Source organism: Pleurodeles waltl, chromosome 8 (genome assembly GCF_031143425.1).
Source record: "Pleurodeles waltl isolate 20211129_DDA chromosome 8, aPleWal1.hap1.20221129, whole genome shotgun sequence".
Lineage (NCBI taxonomy): Eukaryota > Metazoa > Chordata > Amphibia > Caudata > Salamandridae > Pleurodeles > Pleurodeles waltl.
In genome coordinates, this window is record NC_090447.1 from 1,229,626,616 (window position 1) to 1,229,651,389 (window position 24,774).

Below are 24,774 nucleotides of genomic sequence, written 5' to 3' on the forward strand. Positions count from 1 at the left end.
TTCGTAGTTTGTCTGCAAGTTATTGGGGGGAGGGGGGAAAGAAGATAGAGTATCAGAAGTTTCTTCTATTTTACAGTTCCCTGCTACCCATACGGGAGGAATTCCCTCTTCCTTAAAATTGAATTCTGAGAAACCTTTAATAATTTTATCCTTAAGATAAGCTGCAACACTTACAAAAACTATGTAAATTCTCCAGAGCGCTTTTACCACCTTGAAAAGCTCATTAGGGGTGTTTATTGATGAGCAAATGTTGCTTGTGTAGTAAACAGATTTAGCCTTCACAATAGCCAGTTTATAAATAACAATTAGCTATTTGTGTTTAGTTCTCTCCCCCTTGATGGGGGTAGCCCTTCACTTATGTTCTTGCCTATGGCAGTATCTTCTAAGAGCTTTTAATTCCTCAGAAAAACATGGTGTAGATGCCTTAGATCTCGTGCACCCCGTATGTTCTAATAGGACAATCTCTTTGACTGCCACTCTAACCCAGTCATTGAAATCTTCTGGCATAGGGTTCTGCATTATATGCCACTCCTCAAGTGTTCTGCTCAGTGCAGCTTCTCAATTTGTATGGGTAATTCTATTTCAACTTCTATAAGAAGTAGGTTTACCAAGGTGTGGTGTTCTTGCTGAAGATCACTACTTCGGTCTTGTCGGTGATGGCTTGAGACACTTGGCTTTCAGCCAATTAGTGACTTTGGGAATGCAGGTGGCAAACATGTTTCGTGTGTTGAGGGTCTTGTCCAAGATAGAGTATGATTTGCATGTCATGGGCGTAGGAGAAGATGCTGATGTTGTGTGCACAAATGATGTTGGCCAGAGGGATCACGCATGTGTTGAAGAAGGTGATGCTGACCGATGAACCTTGAAGCACACCACATAAGAGTTTGCAGGCTTTTGAGGAGTAGGCTGTCAGGCTGACAACTTGTGCTCTATGCCAATCTCGTGCAGGTGCCTGATGAGGGTGGGGTGTCAAATGTTGTACAGAGGACCAGATAAATGAGGGCCTCTGTGTCTACTCTGTCAAGGATCAAGCAGATGTTTCTCGTGATGATGAGTTCTATTTCTGGACTGTGGTTGGGTCTGAATCTGGACTGCATGTAATGGAGGCGTTGGTGGTCAGTGTGGCGTCAGTTGAGTAGTCTTTGTAAGACCTTTGCTGGATATGGTAGCCAGGAGATGGATCCGTAGCTGGAAAGCATGGCTGGGTCAGCAGATGGTTACTTGAACAGATGCACGGTGGCAGCATGTTTCCAGGCGAGTCCATGGAGGAATGGTTGCTTTGCTAATTGGTAGGAGTCCTGTGGTGGAGGCAATGGTCAGATGGGGTCCCCAGTGGATGGTCTTCAGGATAGCAGTGATTTTGACAGGTGGCCACAACATCAAGGTTTGTTCTTTGGCCGTGATGGAAATTTTAGTGCATCAGTGACTGGGTCTGGTTGAAGGTCGGAGTTGCTGTTTATGAAGTTGATTTTGTTCCAGACTAATTACAAGAGCTCGGTGCAAAGGTCTTGGGAGGAGGTGATATGCAGTTGCTTGCAATGGTGTTTCATCAGCCGGAGGTCCTCTGTGCACCAGCTGGTTGGGCTCTTGCTGTTGGGTCGCCCTTGAGGGGAGCCATGGTGTCACCGCAAGCAGTGATCCAGCGGTGGAGGTTCTTGATGGCTTTTGACAAGATTCTGCTGTACTCAGGCCTGTGCGCTGAGGGCAGAAGCGCACTCCTCTTCTGTAATGCAGTTCCAGTAGTGGTAGGTCTGTGGTGGTGCGGATGGGTATGTTCAAACTGATACATGCGTGGTCTGTCCAGGTCATGCATGCTGGCTTGTCAACTGTGATGCTGCGGAAGAGAAAATTGGGTCTAATCAAGAAAATGGTGTGTTGCACTGTAGATGGGTTTGTTAACGTGCTGAGGTTTTCTAGAAGGCCATAGAGTTTCAGTGCAGTCCTCTAGATGAAAGTTAAGGTCTCCAAGTAGAATTAAGGTTCTGATGATGAGGGATTGTGAGAGTCTGTAATATCCCTGGTGGTTTGCGTACCAGGGTTCTGCCCCATTAGAAATTAGCTGTGATACATATCTTGAACATGAAGTATAACATATAGCCGTAGGGAGGTCATTGCAGGTGGTGCAGCTCATGGTATCTTTGAATATAATGTTGACTCCACCTGCGTGCTTGTGCTCGTGGGCTTGTCTGGCAATCTTGTGGCTGTAGTGATGTTCTGCGCCCAGGTTGGGTTTAGCCATATTTCTGTGAAGAGCCAAGTCCAGAGCATGGTAGTGTAGTAGTTCCCATATCTCTGTGGTGTGTTTGGTGAGTGAGCAGGTGTTGAGGAGCATGCATGCAAATGTGACATGTGTGGTTCGTCTGTGTGAGTGAGGTGCTGTGGGCGTAGGGGGTGAGGGAGTGCATGAGAACTTGCAGGAGGCACTTGTGAATGCTTGTTGTGTCGTATGGTTCAACAGCAAAGCAGCAGTCAGGTAGGAGAAGAACCAGGGTTCCTGGCACTGGGCTGGGTTCAGGTACAAGACAGACTTGCCTTTGTTACGCATCCTCTCTGCACCATTAAGTAGGTCCTGGAAGGTAGGGAGGAGCGCAGGGTGCTGAGGGTGGGAAATCCAGTGATGGGAAATGAGTCCTCTTTCTTGGCTTCGTCTTTTCAAGACTGATCTGGTGGCAAACCAGAGAATTCCTTTAAAAAGTTCAGAAAAGAAGACGAGATGCTGTAGTGGAGTTGATGATATCTAACTCCTCAAAACAATGTACTATTGCTTTACTTCATTCTTGAGCAGTACTGACGTGTGCAGTCCATCATCTGGGACTGAAGCAGAAAAATGACCATTTTGCTAACTTTTCCTTTTATTTTATGTAGTTCTTGTAAAGCGTGATGTTTCCTGTTGCTGACTTCTTTGCACTAAGCACAGTTGAATAAAAAAGTGCGGAGAGAGGCCATCACTACTGTGCTTGACAAATATGGAAGTTCTTTAAAGTCCTCCAGAATGCAAAGGCTCAACGTGATGTAACTGGCAGGTTTTTTCTTCAAAAGAAAGATCCCCCTCGCCCAAACCTAAGGCAGTGCCTGCACACAAAATCTCTAGCTAGAGCAATGGCAAAAACGATGCATCCAACAGGAGTAATCTGGTTGATTAAAAACACTTTTAAGCAAATCCTGCACTGTTCTTCGCAATTTCAAGAGAGCGTTAGCAAGCAGTATAGGCTGTTGCAAACTTACAGCTTGGATAAAATACGTGAGGTATGAACCTATTTTAAGAGAAAAGTGAGGGCCCACCTAGAAGACGCAAAATGTTAAAGCTAGAGCTGAACCTGCACTTATCTGGGTGTTATACGTGAGATTGTGATCCAGGGCGACACCCAGGGATTTAACTGTTAGGTACACAGAACAGGGAGGGGACTTCTAATCTGTTTAATCACATGAAGAAGTGCCACTACACCTTCCTCCTCCAGTCAGCAAAGTTGCAGTCTAGCTGTCAATATGCCTCAGGAAAATGTAGGCTGATATAAAGCCAACAGACAATTATGGAAGTGAGCCAGACAGTTTTGAACGTATTTGTCTAGCCAGATTAAAATTAGTATAAAGAGAGGACAGGTATGTTGTTTGTTAATACGAGACAGTGATGATCGTTGAGGAACCCCAATGAGCTTACCCTTATAGTAGATGAGAAACATGGCAGTACGCCAGATTGTGAACGCCCTTCTAGAACAGACTCAAATGGAGGGACCACACCCTACACCTGCTTCTTTCACATAGACAGCAAGGATTGGTATGATCCAATGTAACAAATGCAGCACAGGTGTTGCATTTCATTAGTGTAAAATTAACCGTATCTCATCAGCAGCCAAGAACAATGCACCCTCTGTCCCATTATTGTGGCAAGAACCATTATACATACTGCTTACTTCCAAAAATGGACTTTTAGCCTATACATTTCTTTAAAGCTTATTGCTAGTAATAATACAGTAATCTGGCAACAGTTTCGTAAATGTTTTAGGTCAAAGTTATTTTCATAACATCTGTCGAGCTCTGTGGGGGGTTGGCCCACAGTCCATTGCCAAAGTGCGAAATGCCTCCGCCCTGTCCTGGGCCACCCTGCATTTTTTTCCTCTACACCCTATCACCCCTAAAATGTTGGTAGCGCAGGGGCAATCCTGAATTTTATTTTGTCTACACCCTTTCCCCTCAAATCTTGGTGGTGCAGGTCGGACAAACATGAATACCTTTATGAATACTTCCCCTCTCTCCCCAAGCGTGTTTAAGTGAGTGGAGATCTTTGGAAGAGGGAATTACCTTCTCCCAGCTTGGTCCTCACGTATGTGAATGCCTGTTGCATGCTGGGCCTCTATCCCCACGCTCTTCAGGATTCAGTGGCTCAAGTCCTCTCAGGCATCCCGGAAGATCTCCGAGCTCTTCTCCCGCTATTATCTATTGCAGACCTATGCCCTCTCAAGACCGTCCTCCAAAAGGAGAAGCTCAAGATGCTCACACTGGTCCAGGTCCTGTTGGCCACCACAATTGAATTCGGACATTGGACCTGAAGGACGTCACTTTTCATATATCCAATCTTCTGGCCCATTGGTGCTACCTGCAGTTCGAGGTGGGTCAGGAACATTTCCAGTTCGTTGTGTTTCCCTTTGGTCTCACCAGTGCCCTTCAACTGTGTTCATGAAAGTGATGGCAACTCATGTTCGGAGGTCTAGGGTACCAGTCTTCCCCTACCTTGACTGGATGTTGAAGGAAAGCTCACCCCAGACAGTCGTCAGCCACCGCTACAATACAGCAAACATCCTATCAACTATGAAGTTCACGATGAACATCCTGAAGTCACACCGATTCCTTCTCAAACATTTCATCGGAGCCATTCTGGACACAGTTCGGTTTTGTGCCTTTCACATGGAGAGGCAAGTCCAGGACATTCACACTACAGTCCTGATCATTCAGCCTCAGTCCTGGATTTCAACAAGGTCGAGTGTGGCTGCTGGGACAGATGGCCTCCTCCATTCTGCTGGCCAAGCACTCCACGTGGCATTCATGGGTTCTCTAGTGGAATCTGAATTCTGTAGGCCCAACATTAAGGATACCTTTCCAACCACATTCAGATTTCAAAAAGACTGCACAAACCTGCACTGGTGGTTACTGTACCATGATTTAGTCAACAGGAGACCCCTCTCCCTACTCCACCCAGAGTGACAGTGGTGATCGATGCATCACTTCTGGGTTGGGGCAGCCACCTGGGAGAGACAGAGATCACAGGTCTCTGGATGCTGGCAAAGGCTAGACATCACATTAACCTTCTGGAACTCTGGGCCATCTGCCTGGCATTAAAGGTCTTCATTCCATCAGCAATTCAGCATGTTAGAGTTTCCAAGAATTCTCTCACTGAAGACGTGATCCACCAAGACTGGATCTCAGGACTCCTTTATGCCTTCCTGACAACATCTCTTCTTCCCAGAGTTATGAAGAAGATCAGGACTGGCTGTGCCCAAGTTATGCTTAAAGCCCCCCAGATTGGACAAGAAGAGTATGGTAGCCAGATGTCTTGCGCTTCAGTATTCAGGTTCATATCAGGCTGCACATCCAGGAAGATCTGCTGTTGCAGTAACAGGTCAGGGGTCTACACCCGGGCCTTCACAATGTCTACCTTGATGCATGGAGACTGATGGTTGACAGCTCAACAGATTTGCCCATCATCCAGAGCTGGCTGATGTCAGCTAGCGCTGGGACAAATGTGTGGTTTGGTGCAGCAGACTGACCCCCTCCAGGGTGTGTGTTATGTCTCTTGCCCGGCAAGGCTTTGCTTTGGACACAGTTGAAGGGTACCCTCTGGCCTTTTTACAGTTGCTAGACCAACCTTTGTTGTTTGAATCACCAGTTGTGTTGAGTTTTTTTTTAAATGCCTGCAACAATTATTTTCTCCCTTCTCTTTTTCACAAGCCACAGTGGGACAGACATTAACTTGGTACTCACATATTTCCTGTTCTTTGCAGCTTTTCTCCCTGAAAACAGTGTTTCTCTTTGGCATCACCTTGGTGCGGAAAGTGACTGAGTATCTGACTGAGTTAACCTGCTATCTTTCCAGACAAACTGGTTCTGTGGACGCAGGCATTCTTCTTTCCAAAACTTGTGATGCAGTTCCACATCGGACAATCCATCACCCTGCCCTCATTCTGTGATTCGCCTCATCCCTCTAAGGAGGAAGATTAGAGACTATCACATGGACCCCAGAGAAGCACTGAGCTTTTACATCAATTGTACCAGCCAAATCCAGGTAGAAAATCAGCTCTTTGTGGGGTTTTGTGATAGAAGGCAAAGTTGTGCAGAATTGGGACAATCATCCGCTGGAACAAACTTAACATCAAAGTCTGCTACACACTGAGCAAAAAGTTGCCTTCAGAAAGACTGTACACTCGTTCCACCAGGGGCAAAGCTGCTACCATCCACTACATTGGTGTGTGTTGTTCCTGTCCTGGACATCTGTCAAGTAGCTATGTGGGGGCCCATACGTTCATGGAGTACTACGGTCTAGACAGCCAGGTTCACAGAGAGGGGCATTTCTCCCTCTTGGTCCTGCAGGACTTTTTGGTTTGAGCCACTTCACAGACGCGCTTCCTAATAAGTACTGTTCTGGTATCAACTCAAAAGGTGCAGAATGTGCGGCTAGAAGTCTCTATCAAAAGAACAAGATGCTTACTTTTGGTAATGCCCTTTTCAGTACAGACACTATCCAACCACAGACACTTCTTTTCCGTTCTGTGAATCGGGCTCTACCAATAGATAAGATCCCAAGTCTATGAATCTGCACACTTGTCAAAGTCAATTGTAGTTGGGCTCTTCATCTGGGTGTGCGAACAGCCTTAAAAGTATCTGACGTCAGCATGCTGGATTGGCGTCTATATGGGCCCTGCACGTCATTTTTTTCCAGAGTAAAGCGGCATCTGTGCAGAGCCATGTGGCATCACCTACTAGCGCATGGAGGTACTGTTCAAAAGTTTTCAGAGCCAGCCTGACAGCTGGGTAATATTCAAACGGTGAGGAATCTGCAGCTTGATAGCTTATACCAGAAAGAGTTTTACCACAGGTAAGTAATGATCTTTATGATACAGAAAGCTGCAGGGGTAAGTAATGGAGCAAAGAAGACCATTTCAATAAAGCATGGACAATATTCAAGTCCATCCCTCTCCCCAAAGCTGTGGATGCACAGCTTGCAGGGATTCCCTATGGGCTGTGCTGGACCTCCAAAGCCAAAATCCACAGGAAGGCTAAACAGAAGTATGTGGAAAAAAAGTTTTTAAATGGTGACTAAAGCAGTGTCCTAATGAGGCTAGAGGGCACCTGCAGTAACACTTTTACTATGCACGTTTTACAAATTTCAATTCACTACCAGAAAAGCGAAATCATGACATGTATGTAGCACATGCCTAGTGTTGAATTATTCAGTTCTGCTTTGTTCCATCGTAGTAGCTTGGGATGATTAGTAACTGGTCGCCATATTTTATTTATCCACCACCGCCATAAACCTTGCAGAAATATCACAACAATCAGCTTAAACATCATATCAACTATGTAATACACAACCTGAATTAAACAGTGACACTACTTCACATGCTAGCAGCGACTTGTTGCTAAGCACTAGGAATCATTTTACATTTACTGATGTATATTTTAAGCTGAAAATGCAGCAGGTCTGAACTATGGTATTGCTCTGCTCACCCAGCACAACCCAGGAAAGCGCTCAACCCTTAAGTGTGCCATTTGTTTACTACTATATAAACAACTGTACTTTGTTTAATTTGGTGATTAATGCCACAGTATGCCATTTGTATTCAATTTTAATCACATATGTTCCTATCTGATTATCTTGGAATTTACCGACTTTGGAATTAAGAAATAATGAAATGGCCTTATCAGACTCAAACTTGTTACTGCCAAAGCACACAACCATCTTGCTGGCTTACATCAATTACCTGTGATAATTACGTGTATTTACATACCTGGTTTATGAACACAGCAAAGTCGATTTTCTTCATCAATCACAATGGTTATTGTTCCAGTTGCCAGACTTTCTTCTTCTCCAGTAGGATCAACAATTAGCAAAGTGCTTAAAATAAAAAAACGTTATTTTTTCACACAAATAATTTATAGTGAATGCACATTAAATATAATTCTAGGTCATTATATAAAGTCACCAAAATTTTCGTTTACATAGACATGGCCTCTTTTATTCATATGGACTTATGAATCTATGACCAGAGCAATCCTGCTGTGGCGACAATTGTGATGGGAAAAGTTATGTAGGTAGTTATGCAAGTTTATTATCATTTTTAGCAAATGTACTTGCTTTGCTGCTTTTAACCTGTTTGTCATCTGCATCAGGGAGTGATGATAGCAAGGGCAAATCACATGGCTAGTATACGAGGGTCTGCCTCTTCAGTAATCAAGTGTCAGAACAGATCCTCATCAATCCTTCCATACCATACTCCAATGAAAAGCAACATGATGTAGGGGGTAAGCGGAAGGCAAGACAATTAACAGAGTATATATGGTTAACAGGTAACCGGTTCACCCAGCCCCCTCAGTGACTAACCACATAAATCTCACAAGACTTCAAGTTCGCCAATTCCTCTGGAGCCATGAAAAAGTGCAGGGTAAAGGTGTGTTGAACAAGTGTAATTACCCAAAACTAAACAGAGACTTCTAGCTGGAAATTCCTCACCTTTAAGAGTTCCCCGGGTGTCAGTCTGGATCCAAAAGATTTTTCAACAGTGCGCAGTGGGCCACTAGGCGACACCATATGCTCCACACAGATGTCATTTCACTCTGGAAATGGCATGCAGAGCCTATATAAGTGGCACCCACTACACGCGGTCTCATTTCCTTTCTTTTCACAGCACCAGACACGGATCTGGAGCTCCTTGTCTTTCCGAGACTTACCTTGATTCTTCCAAAATGTCTCAGTGTTCAATGGATGACGCCGCCCCTCCCCCAAAAACATGTTTCAAGACATCTATGGACTATAGCAAGCGAATATATGTGAAAGATCCCCAAATTATGTTGCCAAACAGAAGAAAACTCATCTGGACCTTTCCAAGTTGCACTCCGCAGCCACAGTTTCTTCTCGATCCCATTTCCAAAGTCAATGTAGCTGCTCTAGAGGTCAGTCCAAGTAAGCATACAAAAGGTAAGAATTCCAATCAGAATTCTACTCACTCGCATACACCCCATCCGGTGCGGGGGTGGTGTCATCTTTCTCAATCTAGCTCCTGAAGTCAGCTGATTCTACAGATGGTTCCAGCGCAACCCGAGTTTCTGGGAATTCGGTCCAAGAAGCTGAGAGGTTTTCCATCCATAATTCAGCCAGCAGGTTTGCCTGCAGCACCAACTGGAACTTCATTATCTCCGGCTCCTCTTTCAATGTCACAACCAACGACGGCACCGACATGTCAATGCCAATATTGCATCAGCCGCCCAAGGAGGCGGATCTGAATGTCCTTTCTGGCACAAAGTCGACATGGTCTGGCCTTGTTCAAAGTCGCTTCGAATCCAGCCAAGGCAACACTAACGACACCCCCCCACCCCCCCCACAGTTCTTCCACCAGGTCATCACACACTGCATTCCCTTTTCAGAACGGATTCAGACAACAATCATGACCCGGCCCATGAGTTCACTCAGCCCTATGAAGACAAACGAATAGTACGAAGACTTAGAAGAGGTTAGAGGCCTTGATACCTCCCCAGAGAGAGCAATATAACTGTCCCGGGCCAGCCAGCTACAGAAGGATCAGTTTCCTACACCAGAGTTCTAGACCTACAGCGTCCTATCTCAAAGGTCAAAACCAATGTTTTAACCTAGTTCTCCAGCCTGGGATGACAGCCTCAGAACCTCTCCTGCCCTTTAATGAGACGCCGACAGACACCTTATTAGGTGCTTATGCCAAACACTGTTCCGGCTCGCTATTAACTCTTCTGCTTCCTAAGTGCCATTGCCCTGCTTCTGGTGACCCAGCTTTCCATTCTCAGCACCCCTCAACAGACAGCCTTGTGGTGCAGATCCCCAAAAGTGGTTCCAACCCCAATATATTTCCATTTGCACCCCCTGACAGGGAATCTAGGAGAATGGAAACCTTTGGAAAACATGTCTTCTATTCTAACAGCCTGGCCTTCGATCCATCAAAACCAACTGCTTGTTGGGCCATTATTCCCACACTCTTTGGGACTTGGTGGTACATGCCCACCTTGATGTGCCTGAAGACCTTCGTACTGAGCTGTCAGGTGATTTAAGATGGTTTTGATATGGAGCCAAGTTCAAAATTTGTTGTGATTCTGACAACAGATTCCATTGGGCAGGCTACTGGCACCAGTGCTGCCATTTGCAGCCATGTGTGACTGCACTCCACTGGGTTCTCCGCTGTAGAAAAGCACCCTGTGTTACATGGTTAGCCCCCACTCTTTCCCTGGTTTCTGATGTGGCTTTGACTGTTAGTGTGGTAGGTCCCTGATAACCAGGTCCCCAGTGCCATATCTCTTTCCCCAAAACAGTGCAGTTGTTTTGCACAGTTGGCAAACTCTTTAGCTACCACTGTAAGTCCCTAGTAATTGGTACCCCTGGTACTTAGGGCCTGGGGTACTAAGGAAGGTCCCTGAGGGCTACCGCACCAGTTGTGCCACCCCCCCAGGGACCCCTCACCAAACCCGCAAAGTGCTGTCATTGCAGACTGCGTGCATTGGTGCAGGCAAAATTGAAAAAACAACCTGTCACACACTCCTGTGTGCCAGGTGTCCTATCACTGCATGTGCCAGGTGTAAGTCACCCCTAAGGCAGGGTGCATCAGGGCACATGTGAGGGCATTTATGCCCCTGCTATGTCTCTGTTGATTCTGAGACATAGTAAGTCAACAGGGAAGCCATTTTAAATGCATGTGTTGGGATACTGATCATTTCGAGTTCTGCAGCTACATGATGGCTTCTCTGAACCCTGCGATGTTTGCAATCAAGCATATTAACACTGAATCCAGTCATGTATTTATTAATAAATGCACACAGAGGGTACCTCAGAGGTGCCCCCTGAAAACCAGCAGTTGAGCCACTACAGATGCATTTCTGCCCCCCACCTTTCCCCCAATCCCACCACATTGAGAGCCAGCACTCTCAAGGGCCCGAGACCAAGGCTGTCACTGGGCAGAGGTGTGCGGACCTCTCCCAAGCAGGATGGACATTTCAAGGCAGGGAGCTTCAAAGGCCTTGCCGCCTGTAGGAGGCTGGCCTGGCTTATAGTGGGTACCTAGTGTAACTTACACCTTGTGCCAGGTCCAGTTATTCCTTATTAGTAGATTAGAGGTGTTCTAGCAGCTTAGGCTGAACTAGGAGACATGCAAAGCTCCTATACCACTTATATCATATAGCACAATGTCATAAGAAAACACAATACTCTGAGTTACTAAAAAATAAAGGTACTTTATTTTAGTGACAATATGCCAAAAGTATCTCAGAGGATATACTCCCTTAGGAGGTAAGTCATATACACTAATATATATATATATATATATATATATATATATATATATATATATACACATACATACACACACACACAAACCAAAATCAGGTAAGTAACAGTTAGAAAAGTAGTGCAAACACTGTAGGACACAATAGAATGCAATAGGGTGAAATAGGCCTAGGGCAACACAAACCATATACTCCAAAAGTGGAATGCGAACACGAATCAACCCCATGCCTAGTGTAGTGTGTAGAGGGTCGCTGGGGGTTTAAGAAAACACAAAGGGTGTCCAAGATACCCCACCACAAGACCCTGAAAAGTAGGAGTAAAGTTACCCTACTACCCCAGAAAGACAGTAAAGTCGAGATAAGGGATCCTGTAAGGACAACTGACTGGAAAACACTGAATACGGATTCCTGGACCTGAGGACCTGTAATGGAAGGGGACCAAGTCCAAGAGTCATGCAAGTGTCCAGGGGGGCAGGAGCCCACTAAACCCTGGATGAAGGTGCAAAAGGGCTGCCTCCGGGTGGAAGAAGCCAAAGATTCTGCAACAACGGAAGGTGCCAGGAACTTCTCCTTTGGCCAGAAGATGTCCCACTGAGTGCTGGAGGATGCAAAGTTGTTTCCACGCAGAAAGACCACAAACGAGCCTTGCTAGCTGCAAGAGTCGCGGTTGAGTATTGTGGGTGCTGCTAGAGCCCAGGAAGGACCAGGAGGTCGCCCCTTGGGGGGAGGAGACAGAGGGGGCACTCAGCAACACAGAGAGCCCACGCAGAAGCAGGCAGCAACCGCAGAAGCACCTGAACAGGCACTTAGAAGATCTGAGGACGACGGTTGACTCAGAGCAACAAAGGAGGGTCCCACGACGTCGGAGTCCAACTCAGCGAGTTGGGCAATGCAGGATGGAGTGCTGGGGACCTGGGCTAGGCTGTGCACAAAGGAAGTCTTGCAAAAGTGCACAGAAGCCCGAGCAGCTGCAGTTCACGCAGTACACAGGTTTACTGTCTGGCGTGGGGAGGCAAGGACTTACCTCCACCAAATTTGGACAGAAGGGCCACTGGACAGTCGAAGACACTTTGACACAGCTCCTGTGTTCCAGGCCCCACGCTCGTCCGGATGAGACGGGACCCAGAGGACCAGTGATGCAGAAGTTTGGTGCCTGCATTGGCAGGGGGAAGATTCCGTCGACCCACAGGAGATTTCTTCTTGGCTTCCAGTGCAGGGTGAAGGCAGACAGCCCTCAGAGCATGCACCACCAGGAAACAGTCGAGAAAGCTGACAGGATGAGGCGCTACAATGTTGCTGGTAGTCTTCTTGCTACTTTGTTGCAGTTATGCAGGCATCCTGGAGCAGTCAGCGATCGATCCTTGGCAGAAGTCGAAGAGGGAAGTGCAGTGGAACTCTGGGGAGCTCTTGCATTCGTTATCTGGTAAGATACCCACAGGAGAGACCCTAAATAGCCCATAGAGGAAGATTGGCTACAGAGAAAGGTAAGCACCTATCAGGAGAGGTCTCTGACGTCACCTGCTGGCACTGGCCACTCAGAGCTGTCTCTATGTGCCCTCACACCTCTGCATCCAAGATGGCAGAGGTCTGAGACACACTGGAGGAGCTCTGGGCACCTCCCCTGGGAGGTGCTGGTCAGGGGAGTGGTCACTCCCCTTTCCTTTGTCCAGTTTTGTGCCAGAGCAGGGCTGGGGGGATCCCTGAACCGGTGTAGACTGGCTTATGCAAGGAGGGCACCATCTGTGCCCTTTAAAGCATTTCCAGAGGCCAGGAGAGGCTACTCCTCCCAGGCCCTTCACACCTATTTCGAAAGGGAGAGGGTGTAATATCCTCTCTCAGAGGAAATCCTTTGTTCTGCCTTCCTGGGACCAGGCTGCCCAGGCGGGCAGAAACCTGTCTGAGGGGTTGACAGCAGCGGTAGCTGCAGAGGAGACCCCGGAAAGTTAGTTTGGCAGTACCCGGGCTCTATGCTGGACACCAGGGGATGCATGGAATTGTCCCCCTAATACCAAAATAGTATTGGGGTGACAATTCTATGATCCTAGACATGTTACATGGCCATGTTCGGAGTTACCATTGTGACGCTACATATAGGTATTGACCTATATGAAGTGCATGCGTGTAATGGTGTCCACGCACTCACAAAGTCCAGGGAATTTGCCCTGAGCAATGTGGGGGCACCTTGGCTAGTGCCAGGGTGCCCACACACTAAGTAACTTTGCACCTAACCTTCACTAAGTGAGGGTTAGACATATAGGTGACTTATAAGGTACTTAAGTGCAGTGTAAAATGGCTGTGAAATAACGTGGATGTTATTTCACTCAGGCTGCGGTGGCAGTCCCGTGTAAGAATTGTCTTAGCTCCCTATGGGTGGCAAAAGAAATGCTGCAGCCCATAGGGATCTCCTGGAACCCCAATACCCTGGGTACCTAGGTACCATATACTAGGGAATTATAAGGGTGTTCCAGTGTGCCAATGAGAATTGGTAAAATTAGTCACTAGCCTGCAGTGACAATTTTAAAAGCAGAGAGAGCATAAACACTGAGGTTCTGGTTAGCTTTGCCTCAGTGATACAGTTAGGCACCACACAGGGAACACATACAGGACATACTTTATGAGCACTGGGGTCCTGTCCAGCAGGATCCCAGTGACACATATGCAAAAACAAACATACATACAGTAAAAATGGGGGTAACATGCCAGTCAAGGCGGTAATTTCCTACACTGTCTTTGTAATGCGACCCAGGTCTTTCCAGAGAGTGCAGATGACCAACCCCCCTGTCCTGACCCCACTTTTGGCAGCAGCACAGGCGGGAAAATTAGTTAAATTAGGAGGAGTGCTCACTTCAGTCCCAACCCTAAGGAGGACGAGATGAAGTGGACACTACTTTTTACATTCCTCCATCTCCATGTAACACCCCTAAGCTGATTATGTAGGTGGCACCCTTGAACCTTAAAACTCTAGTACTCAGATTTTGACAACCTAAGAAGAGTTATACTTGCAGAAGAGGAAAAGAAGAAGCAGCTGACTTTGACCCAGCCCCTCCAGCCTGCCTGCTGACCTCGAAGGATCCTGCAGAAGAAGCCAAGTCGTCAGGCCTTCAACAAAGGCTCAAGTCTCCCGTTGCCCTACAAGAAGAAACTCCAAGGAAAGGCCTCTGCAGCTGCTGGAACCCCAAAACCTGATGCCAGAAGTGACCACTGCACCAGACATCCATGACCCAAGGTGAAGCCAACCGACGGTACCAACGCGGATCCCCAGCTGCCCAGTGTGGTCTCACTCATCTTGGACTCATCCGAGATGCCAGCAGCCTCTGGACGCAGGCCCCCCTTTCACACATGCTTCTGGAGAGAGAAAATCAGACATCTTCAGCAACCACCACACCCGTGGCTCCTGACCCGCAGCGGAGGTAGGTCCCCGGTGCCAACGTCCTCCGGCTCCTAAAAGCTCAAGTCCACCCCTGTCAGACTCCCCCACCGCACCTACAGCCTAAACACTCGAGAGCTCCAGGACATGAAAATCCGACACCTAAAGACACCCCTGCATTCGTCGCCCCTGGGCACAGAAGAGGTCCAAAGGTGCACCTATGTCCCCAACCACCCCAAGTCTACTACCTACCCGTTTGTTGTCCCACACTAGCTTCCCAGGCAGAGCCTGCAGCCTGTTTGTCAAAGGGTTAAACTCCCATAGGAAACCATTGGGCACCCGGCACCTTATTGATCCTCTGCACCCAGCCGCCCCAGTGCTGCCCGGTGTCACCTGTTAGTGTGGTTCTGATCAGAGCCCAGTATTTACTCCCTGAGACTGGGTTTGCAAGTCCTTGTTAACCCTGTGTTTGCTGAACATTGTTTTCCTCCACAGGATAACACTGAGAGAACTCTGAGAATTGCACAAGTGTTGATTTTTTAAACTGCAAAGTATGCTTAGAAGTCTGCTTACCTGTTTAAGTCGCTTCAAACCTCTCCTTTACGGTTCCTTACTATTATGACTGTGTTCTCTTCGCCATCCCCTCTGCACAGTGAGTGAGTGAGTGAGTGAGTAAGCTTCAGAGTCTGTGTTAATGCCTCCTACACCTCCTTTCTAGACAAGCTGCATTTGCGGGCTCAAGCCTCCCTTTTGCCAAAAGTTGTGTCACAATTTTCCACATCAGACAAACTGTCACTTTCCTGGTGTTCTGAGCTAACCCTTTACATTTTGCACTGATCATGGAAAGGTGTGCAGAGAAGGTGGGTAATGAGCACAATGTGTGAGAGAGCGTGCACAAGGTATCGTATGTGAGAGAAGTGTGTTTATAACAAGAGTCCAGTAAGGCAGTAGAGCAAGAACATTTGGAGCAGAAATAGTTCACTGAGCAAGCCTAGGTTTGAATCCCAGCCTAGGTGTGAAGGAGATAGATGATACAGACATAAATGCAAGTTTGCAGGAGAGGCTCAAAAAGTGCAGTGGTAGAGCAGCAAATGGGGATCAGACCCAGAGCCCTTCTCGGAATACAGCAATTGAGGTTTTGTTCTAGTCTGGAGTCCTCCTTTCTGATACATCACTCAGAAAGCAGCATCAACAGGACTCCTGTGGAAAATTGACACTTTGTTGCAGTACCCCCTCCACTTGTTGCCTGGTTTGTGAATGCAACTTGGACCGGAGTGGACTGGGATCCTGACAATCAGGTTCCCAGTACCAGTGTTCTTTCCCGAAAAATTGCAAACGTAATTGGCAACACCTTTAGCTGCCACTATATGTCCCTAGTAAATGGTACTTAGGAACGTAAGGCATGGGTTACTAACGGTAGGCCCCGGCAGCACCAATCTCAAGGGTCATGCATCCAGATGCACCCAGCATTGCCACTGCAGGGTGAGTGCCCTGGTGCAATCCTAAAATGTAAACTAGACATGGCACACTGCCTGTGTGCCCTGTCCACTACACACTGGATGCAATTTTGTTAAGTCGCCCCTCTGGCAGGCCTTCCAGCTCTAAGGCAGGGTGCACTATACTGTATGTGAGGGCATAGTTGCATCAGCAAAATGCCCCCACTGTGTCCTTGCCAAACCTTGGACATAGTGAGTGAACAGAGCAGCCATTTCAAATGCATGTGCTGGACACTGGTCAGTATGAGTTTCACAGCTACATGATGGCCACTCTGAACCATGGGTTGTTTGGTATCAAACAACTCAGAATGATAAATCCCCACTGGTGTTTTTTTTATAAAACACATACCCAGGGAACATGTTAGAGGTGGCCCCTGCAAAAACGAACTACCCTGGTAGTGCCACCATCAGACATGTTATCTACAACCCTAGGGGAGAGATCTGTCTCTGGATTGTAGAACAATGCCCTTCCAGGGTGGAGGTGAATCTGCACTGCCCCAGCGGCGAGCTTCAAAGGGCTTACTGCGTTTGAACCACGACCACCAGGCCTGCTGTTAGCAGCAGATGGCCGCCCTCATTGCAAACCCCAATTTTTGGCGGGAGCAACATCAGGAAAATACACAAAGGGTAGGAGGAGTGGCCCCACCTGCAATGCACCACCCCTAAGTTGTTGCCTGCAAGGTGGATACTCCATTTCATTTTCTTCCATCTGGACTGGAAGGAAAATAGCCAATCAGGTATAGGGATGTGCCCTCTGCCCAACGGAAGTGGTCACTTAGTGGATGTAGCCACCTAAGGTAGTACTTTAGTATTTAGAGTGCATCCCTAGACCATGAAATGAGATTCATCAGACAAAGGAAGACCAGCACCACGAAGAACCAAAGCACGAGGACTGTGGACCTGCTGCACCAAAGAAAAGGCGCCAAACCCTGCCTGCTGCACCCAGGACCCGACAATCGCGCAGAGGAGCTACTGGACAACTGGATAGCTCTACAAAAATACCAGAGGATCTCAAGGCTTCACCAATCTCCTGAGAACTCCCTCCAGAGTGGAGGTACCACTCTACAACCCAAAGAAATCATCAAGCCAATGAGGGTAACTTCACTGACCAGCCGCTAACTCCTGAACCGGATGCCACAGCTGGAGCAATCTGCATCCAGACAACCACGAGCAGACCCTGCCATTGTGGCAAGATTGGTGGCACTTATCTCCAGCAGCCAAACCATGGCAATACCCTGGATACTGGTTCGCTAACATCGGACATCCAGAAAAACAGCCTGCCCAAGGCTGCAAAAGGACCAGAAGGGAGCCCCAGTCGAGGGACTTCAGGAACACTCCAGGCCTCCCACCAAGGTACCTGCCCCCCTGTTGTCCTGCAAACGACCCTTGAACCAACGTACCTTCTGTTCCTGAGGGCATCCTTGCACACAGCCTGCTGTGCCCTAAGGGCCACACACCCCTTGCAACCTCGACATTCTAAGGGGTCCCCAGGGAACCATCTTTAAACTTACCTCTGCAGGGCTTTTCCAAGTGGTCCCTTGCAGTGGCCCTGCACCAGCTTCAGGGAACTTTCCCGCTGCTCCCACCGGAACCGGGAGCCGCCCGAACTTCTCCAGCTTGCACAGTGTGCCCACCGACAGCCTCAACCAACCTGCAAAAGAAGAACTCGGTAAGCCAACTGTACGATTTTATATGTATTTCTAAAGGTGATCTTCAATTGATTCCTATGGTGCGTAATTACGCATAAAGACTATTTTTATTAAAATTCAGAAATTCATATCTCAACAAGTACTTACCCAATTCTGATGATCTTGGTCTCAAAATGTATATAAAATTCTGAAGTATTTTTATAAATTAGTCTCGAGTTATTCCTTTGAGTGTGTGAGTTGCAAGATTGATGTTGTGGGTACAACAAATGTTTTGCACTTCTCCAAGATTGTCCTAACTGCTCGAGAAAGCTACCTTAAAAATTAGAGCATTAGATGATCTAGTTTCTGCCCCTGTAAACCAAAGTGTGGGTGCCTGGACCCCCTTCACAGTGTGTCTAGCTTTGCACACTACATAGAGGGCCAGCCTCCTACAACTTTACGTCCCAGCAGCCTGAGGGACCCTGGCGGCGAGGTCTGCACTGCTCGCACCTGACGGTTGCTTTCACAGCGATATAAAGCACATTTGGAGGTCCTGCCGTGCAGGATGCGCCAGGGCAAAGCCCGGGCCAAGGGCAGGCCGGTCCTGCACCAGGAAGAGGAGGCAGGGCCACCCCCCTTGACACTCAGCCTGGCAATTTTGGACATCTGCGGTAAGATCTTTAAATACCTTCAGGCTTTTTCTGCAGTGTTCGCATGCACCCCTGCTGATTTGCTCACTGTCCCCGAGCTTTGCACCTGAAAGGAAGACCCACTGGGTGCCTGGGGAAACACACAACGGGTCTCACTGCCTTCTGATTATGTGGCCTTCTTAGCCCTATCTACGTTCTCGGTATGGACCCGCTACAGGATGGTAACTTGTACCCCTACCTAGCTGAGAGGCGAGATGAAATTGTCCAACACTCCTAAGAACATCGAGACTCTTCGTATTTGGCATTTCCATATACCTGTGTCACCCGAAAGGCTTATTTAACCACTTGTTTGGGAGACTATTTCCTCCCCAGAGTCTTTGAACCTAGCTTAGTGGTTACAGTGTGCATTGTGCGCACAAGTTCTTGCTTTGCCCTATGTTCAGTGGATTGGACTCCAATTTTCCCCCTTGACTCTAACCTGCAGAGATAATGTACTGCCTCGCTGCAATTGTTGCCCCAACCTTTTTATGTGTCCCTCACATCAATCGCGTATATTGATTTTTATCTGTTTGCTACTTGACTTACCTTTTTATTTTTTGTTGGTGGGTCGGTTTTGTGAATTAACCCAGATGGCTAAATGCAAGCTTGGATGTAATTTGGAAGGGGCTGCCGCTAAGAAAACGGACACGTGATGGATATACTGAAAAGGTGGTGGGCGCATTAGATGAAGTCCTCCTCGCTGAGCTGCAGCTCTCTCTGGCCTCACCGCAAACTGAATGTGTAACTTCTGCCATTGGACAGGAATGAGTAGGTAGAACCCAGGCCAATAAAAGCGTCTCTCCCCCTTCTATTCAACCTGTCGACAGACCCTTGCCATCACAAAATAGATGGAAAAGAGGACCTACCCTCAAAACAATCTGTTGATTGAATTAGGCCAGAAACAACGGAGTTCCCCCACCTCATGACCATCTTAAATGTAATGAGGTCCTTGAGGGACTGCTTAAGCAATTCGGCAAGGAGATTATGGACCTTATTGAATCTAAGTTATTAGAGTAATATGACTGCCTGGGGCTGATTGACGCCAGTTAAAATACCATGGACACTAAACTGGATCATGAAGTGGCAGAAGGGATGAAACTTGTATTTGTGGGAACTGGCCTGCACAGGAGTCAAGATCCCCGATTGAGGGAGAGGTGCGGCTGTCCTGTCTATCCAGTGATGCTCCTATGCTAGGCCCAATCCCCCTCCCCCTTTACCTGTGAGGTCGAAGGAACCCACATTATGTGTTATGCCAGAGGTGAACCAGCGACCAGTAAAAAATTCAACTCATCCTCCAAATCCACAGGATTAATCTTGGATTGCCCCTCGAGATGTGACCTTCCCCCAGCCGCATGCCATTGTGTGATGATTATGGAAAATGTTCCTATTCTGTGCCCTCAAATTGGTTAAACTACCCAAGAACTCCTAAATAAAACTGTACACTGGGTCAAGGGGAACTTTGGCTTCCGGGGTTGCTTATTCCCAGAGATTCTCATGGCATATGAGTGGGATGAAATGGGAAAATTCACAAAGAATTCCAGGGAGATTGTGTCATTGTTACCTTAAGGAACCCTAGGATGGCCAGGGATCTGAATTGGGCTGGTCAGCAAGGCCATTTTAAAAGTAGCAATATCAAGATCCCGCCCCTTGGGTTATTTTATAGACCCCTGCCCTACTGTTCTTTTCTTACCTCCCTTTGCTATACCTGTCCATAATCGCTTTAGAGTAGATTTATGGATGAACTTAGGTGGTTTGACCATACCTGTAGAATGACATCAACACAACTCCACAAGGCCTTGATGATATCTCCAAGGGACACTATTAAAGTGCACAGTAGAGTATAAGATAGCAGGATGGAGAAAGTTCGTTATATGGCCCGGTAAGCTAAAAGATACTAGTGCTTTCTGGTCTGCAGTGGCAAATATTAAACTGTGGGTACAAATCCAAATTCAGTGATTACATTTATTAGGTGATTTTTACCTCACCTCTTAATGAGGTGAGGGATGCAATTAATGAAAGACACTCCAAGAAGGCCCCAGGTGGAACAGTGTGCCGAACGACCTAAATAAATCTGCACTGGATCTGAAGACCAGCATTCCACTCTCATGGCGCACAGCAGTCATTGTGCCAATATTTAAAAAGGGCAATCCCCAACATCCTGCGTGCTACTGGCCGATTTCCCTGTTAGACACTAGGGTTAAGCTGGTGGGGAGAGTGGTGCTGTAACCCCTCCTAGACTGTGGTGGTCGGTGTCCCGTGGGAGACACAGTAGGAGGGCCTAAGTACGTTGGAACACTGCACTTGCTGGTCAGTAAATATATCATCGTCAAGCAGGGCTCCATGTACTGGCCTTTATGGGCTTTTCTTGCACCTTCACCCAACTGGTGAGGTCCAAACTTTGGGACCTTTTCTCTAATATGGGAGTAGAAAAGGATCTGGTCCAGTTTCTGGGAGCACTGCACTATGACCTCTCTGCATCAGTTAGGTTTGGCCCTGTAGGAGAGCGGATAGTTTTAAGATTGTGAGAGGGGTACGCCAGGGTGCATCCTAGCACCATTACTGTTTACATTGTACATCAACGTTTGTAGCTCTGCCTTGACTACTAAAATCTCTGATTCCCCTTGAATTGGTAGGAAAAAGATACCCATCCTATTATATGTGGACAACGCAGGTTTGCTATCAAGAACACCTAATGACCTCAATATCCGGTTTCAGGAATTTGTCTCCTTTATGGGCTCACTTGGATTGGCCACTTATCACACTAAAACCTTCATAAGGGCACGTAATCCAAAGCAAACCAAACTGTTGGGTGTTCTGCTTCAAGGCCACCTGGCTACCCACAGACAGATTTCCCCTATTTAGGTGTTATCTTTGAATGCTATAGGCAACTGGGGCCCTTGTACTACTAAAATTCGCCAGAAATGTTTGGATAGATTTTTGATCTTGCCAGATGTATTGGCAAAAAACCTGTGGCCCCTTTCTTGGAGAGCTATAAAAGGTCTCCCCACCTTATTGCATGGTTCAGATATTATGGATTATATCAATCTAAACCTGTTCCAAGGAGAACAAAATAGAAGGCTGAGGAGATTACTGGGTGTTCCACCAGCGTGCTTGAACTTTATCTTGCACCAGGAGCTCAGAGTTGAATATGAAGTAGATCTAATTAAATTGGTCCCCGTACTTCTGTAGTGCTCGATATGGACTAACCCGCAAGACTACCTTAAAAAGGGAAATCCTCAAAGTCTGTTTGTCATGTGATAGACGTGTGAACATTTCTTGGTTCCACCACATTAAGACCGTTTTGGCAGGCTTGGGTGAGTCACATCTATTTGTTGAGCCTGAGACCATGACCAAACAAGATATGGCAAGGGTAAAAGCCTCTTTTAAATCGTATAGCCATCACTGCAGAGGCCCTTGGGCTTGCTGTAACATCCATTCGGGATTATGCCTCACTATGTTGTACCCCTGGTCTACAACCCTATTTGGAGTTGTTCGAGTGCTCCTGGGACAGAATATTATCTGTTTCAGACTGGGTTTTGTGCGCTTGCACATCGGGGGTTTCCTTTGAGCCAATTGCCCCCTCAAAAACTACGTTGTGTCCTTCTGATGAATCCTCTCTTCAGAGCCTATTGCACTTTACATTCTTTTGTAATTTTTATTGTTTATTTTTGTAAACGTTTTTACTACCAGTTATAAAAAAACGAGTCATCAGAATGTCGAAGGAGGCACTGGAATGTCTACTAATGCTGGACACTCCATCCAATTGTGTTAATATGCTATTTTTTTTTTTTAATGTGCTGTCAACCAATGGAATCTAACGATATTTTAAATCTGGCATTCGCACTTCACATGCTTATAGCATTGCGGGGTGTAGGTGCCTTGCGGCGCGGGTTGATTTATTTTGCTGAGTGACCTGATGGTGTTTGAAGATTTGCCTCTGTTCTGTTGCCTGTGATGTTACCTTATGTACTATTGTTTTATTACAGTGTTTTAACTTTTGTACTGTACTTTGTTAGGTTACCTTGGTAACTCAAAATAAAGTTTGACTACTGGTACACTGATCAAAGCAAAGACCACTGGGTGGGCCATCAGCCTTTTGTGGGGTTCACTGGAGTGAAAAAAAGGCAAGGTAGTGCAGAAGAAAACCATCTCCTGTTGGCTCTTGCTCTGTATTAAGATCGGCTTTGTGTTGACCAAGATGCAGCCTTTAGACGGACTGCATGCATAAAGCCAACTGCTATCACTGCTTTGGTGCGGCGTGGAATCAGTCCTAAATATCTACCAGGCAGTAATGTGGGCATACCTTCACTGTTGTCTGGACGGTCAGGTTCTCCGGGAGGGGTATTTTTGGCAGCTCAGTTCTGAAAGACTTTCTGGTTTGAACCCATTCAAAGACCCACCTCCAAATAGATACAGCTTTGAGATCTATTGGCAATGTGAGGAGTCTCTGGTTAGGAGTCCATCAGAATAACAAGTTATTTCTCCTCGGTAAAGCTCTTTTTGGTAGACTCTTGTCACAGATCTTTCAACAACCTGCTCATCCTTCCCATTCTGTATTTGGACTCACCATGCTTATAAGATCCCAAGTCTAGGAATCTGCACACTACTTTTGATCAGTATTGCTCTTAGGGCTCTGCATCTGGGCGCACAGATAGCCTCAAAAGCAACTGATGTCAGCATGCAGAAATGGTGCCTAGATAGGTTTTTCAAGACATTTCTGGAATGGAATGGCACCTGTGCGTAACCGCAATTACCAGCACCCCAAGGTACTGCTGAAAAATCTCCTGAAACCCCTGTGACACCTAGTCATTTCCAATAATGCGTTTAGAAGAATTTAAACCGAATATAAACAATGCCAGCTGTTATTATATAGTCATCTTGTTTCTGAATTGGTTATGCTGGCTAAAACCAATAAAAGACCTACAGCAAGGATGGATTCTTAAAAACTCAAAATTTGTCTAAGGTATTACAGTAGTTATAGGAAAACACCCTTTCAGCTTGTTTAGCTCCCACCTTTTGCCTGGTATCTGATGTAATTTTGATTAAAAGTGCCCTGTGTTCCTGCTAACCAGGTCCCCAGTGCCAGATCTCTTTCCTCAAAATTGCACAGTTGTTTCCTCAATTGGCAAAACCTTTAGCACCCACTTTAAGTCCCTAGTAAATGGTAGCCCTAGTATCAAGTGCATGGGGGTACAAAGGAGGGTTCCTAAGGGCTGCAGCACAAACTGTCACCAAGCACATGACAGACTGCCTTTGCAGGCTTCGTATCTTGGTGAAGACCAAAGTGAAAATACAACATGGCACACAGCCTGTGTGCCATGTCCCCTAACACTGTATGCAATATTTTTAATTCACACCTCTAGCAGGCCTTACAGCCCTAAAGCAGGGTGCATTATATTACATGTGAGGGCATATCTGCATGAGCAGATATTCCCCGGCTATGTCTCTGTCATGTCTCAGACATAGTAAGTGACCAGGTAAACCATTTTAAATACATGTGCTGGACACTGGTCACTATGGGTTCCCCAGCTAAACACTGGTCACTATGGGTTACTCAGTTACAGGCTTCACTGAAGGTAGGGGTGTTTGGTATCAAATATCTTGTATTGGTGAACCCACCCTGATGCCAGTGTTGGATTTACCAATACATGCACCCAGAGGACACCTTAGAGGGCCCCCCTGAAAAACTACTAACTACTAGTGTGTTATGTGACTGCTTCTGACCAGTACAGCCACATTTCTGATATAGCCCCCCTAGCCCCCCGTACCACCCACCAAGGTGAGAGCCAGTGATCTTGGGGGCCAGAAACAAAATCCTGTACTGGGTGGGGGTGCCAACACCTCCTCCAGATGGGATGGACATTCCAGGGTGGGAAGCTTCAAAGTCCTAGCTGCCTTTCTAATGCAACCCAGGTCTCTCCAAATGGTGGAGATGACCAACCCCACTGTTCTGACCCTACTTCTTGGTGGCAAGACAGACGGGAAAATTAGACAGATTTTCGTGCCCACTTCATGCTAGTCCCACACCTAGGGTGGATGAGCTGAAATGAGCACCACTTTATAAATTCCTCCAGCTTGTTTTG

At 46.8% G+C, this 24,774-nt stretch overlaps 1 protein-coding gene across 1 annotated transcript in view; it reads right to left on the reverse strand.

Annotated features, from left to right (window-relative positions):
- EXOSC8 (exosome component 8) overlaps positions 1 to 24,774 on the reverse strand; it is a 293,056-nt gene that overhangs the window by 7,550 nt on the left and 260,732 nt on the right. Inside the window, exon 10 of the mRNA XM_069205514.1 lies at positions 8,001 to 8,107. Coding sequence (XP_069061615.1) covers positions 8,001 to 8,107 — 107 coding nt within the window. The remainder of the gene's footprint in view (positions 1 to 8,000; positions 8,108 to 24,774) is intronic.